Source organism: Echinops telfairi, unplaced genomic scaffold (assembly GCF_000313985.2).
Source record: "Echinops telfairi isolate 266 unplaced genomic scaffold, ASM31398v2 ScPeMD7_23;HRSCAF=83, whole genome shotgun sequence".
In the NCBI taxonomy this organism is placed as follows: domain Eukaryota; kingdom Metazoa; phylum Chordata; class Mammalia; order Afrosoricida; family Tenrecidae; genus Echinops; species Echinops telfairi.
This window is the reverse complement of record NW_022103920.1, coordinates 299,125-300,514: the sequence shown is the minus strand read 5'-3', so window position 1 is coordinate 300,514 and position 1,390 is coordinate 299,125. Positions and strand designations below refer to the sequence as shown.

Here is a 1,390-nt window from a genome sequence, read left to right as displayed (position 1 = left end):
CTGCACAAGTCTGGGGTGCCTGAGCCCCGGGTGCTGCCAGAGCGGGTGGAAGGAGCTGGGGGCTCAGGCTCACTGCCCTCCCTCCCGGGCAGTTCTGCCCCCTCCTTCCTCCCAGCCCACAGGCTGTGGTCTCCTCCCCGCAGGGGTCCATCCCAGCTTTCCCACCACCATCCCGCCCGCCTCCTGGCAGGCAGACCTCCCTCCCCACCACCCTTCCTCGGCCTGCTCCGATGGGTCCCTGAAACTCAACATGGCTGCCTCCACGGAAGGTAAGCAGGGCCTTGGGGGGGGGCAGTCTGGTGGCCTGTTGGGGGGGCCTCTCACCCGAGGCCTTGGGGCAGCCACAGACACCGAGGGCTGGCTTTCAGTACACACTTTGTCCCTTCCACGTGGTGTCACCAGTTTGTCCTGGGTCGCCAACCCCTTGAGAGGACCTACCACCTTCTCGTGTCTAAGGAGCCCGGGCACACCTGCTCTGCCCTCTAGGGGCACAGTCGTGTGGGATGGGCTCGTGTGGGATGGGCTCGCCAGCTGTGGGCTTGAGATTTTTCTGGCCCTCAGGTCCCACTACCCCCTGCGGCCAAGTCTGTTCCTAGTCAGCGGCCTGCAGGTTAGAGTAGAACTGCTTCCAAGGGGGACAGTCTTAGATCCTGAGAATGGCTAGTGGGTTTGAACCACTGACCTTATGGTTATGCAGCCTGGCATTTCACCTAAGGCCAGAATCCTCAGAGTAAATCCAGGATGATCCTTCACTCCCCAACATTCATGGGTCCCGGGGCCACTGTGAGGGCTAAGGGTGGCCTTGGGGGAGCTGGCCCCGCAGGCTGGGGTGGGGAGGGTGGACATCTGGAGAAGCTGAGGGACTCGGCCTCCCTCAGCAGATGTGAAGATTGTCATCAAGACGGAGGTGCAGGAGGAGGTGGTGGCCACGCCTGTGCACCCGACTGACCTGGAGGCCCATGGAGCACTGTTTGGGCCGGGCCAGGCCACCAGGTTCTTCCCCAGCCCCGTGCAGGAGGGGGCCTGGGAGAGCCCCGGCAGCGCCTTCCCCAGCCAGGACCCGGTGCTGGGTTTGCGGGAGCCCGGCCGCCCAGGTGAACTCAGCCCAGCCATGGCGCAGGAGGAGGCCCCTGCCGGGGACTGGCTCTTCAGCGGGGTGCGGTGGGGCTGGAACTTCCGCTGCAAACCTTCCGTGGGCCTGAACGCCAGGGCTGGGCCCGAGGGGCTCCCCTACCCGTCCCCAGACAGTGGGGAGGCTGTGCTGGACGCCAGCCAGGCCCCGAGGCCCTTCAGCGAGCGCTGTAAGTACCCGGGCTGGACCAAGGGCTTTGGCCACAAGCCCGGACCCAAGAAGCACCCGGCGGCGGCGCCCCCCCCCGGGGGCCGGCCC

The 1,390-nt window shown here is 66.3% G+C and overlaps 1 protein-coding gene across 1 annotated transcript in view; it reads left to right on the top strand.

The window, feature by feature from the left end:
* Positions 1-1,390, top strand: part of ZNF746 (zinc finger protein 746) — a 10,170-nt gene that overhangs the window by 6,860 nt on the left and 1,920 nt on the right. The window contains exons 4-5 of the mRNA XM_045288902.1: positions 93-269; positions 882-1,390. The exon at positions 882-1,390 is cut by the window's right edge and continues 1,920 nt beyond it. Of these exons, the coding sequence (XP_045144837.1) occupies positions 93-269; positions 882-1,390 (686 nt within the window). The remainder of the gene's footprint in view (positions 1-92; positions 270-881) is intronic.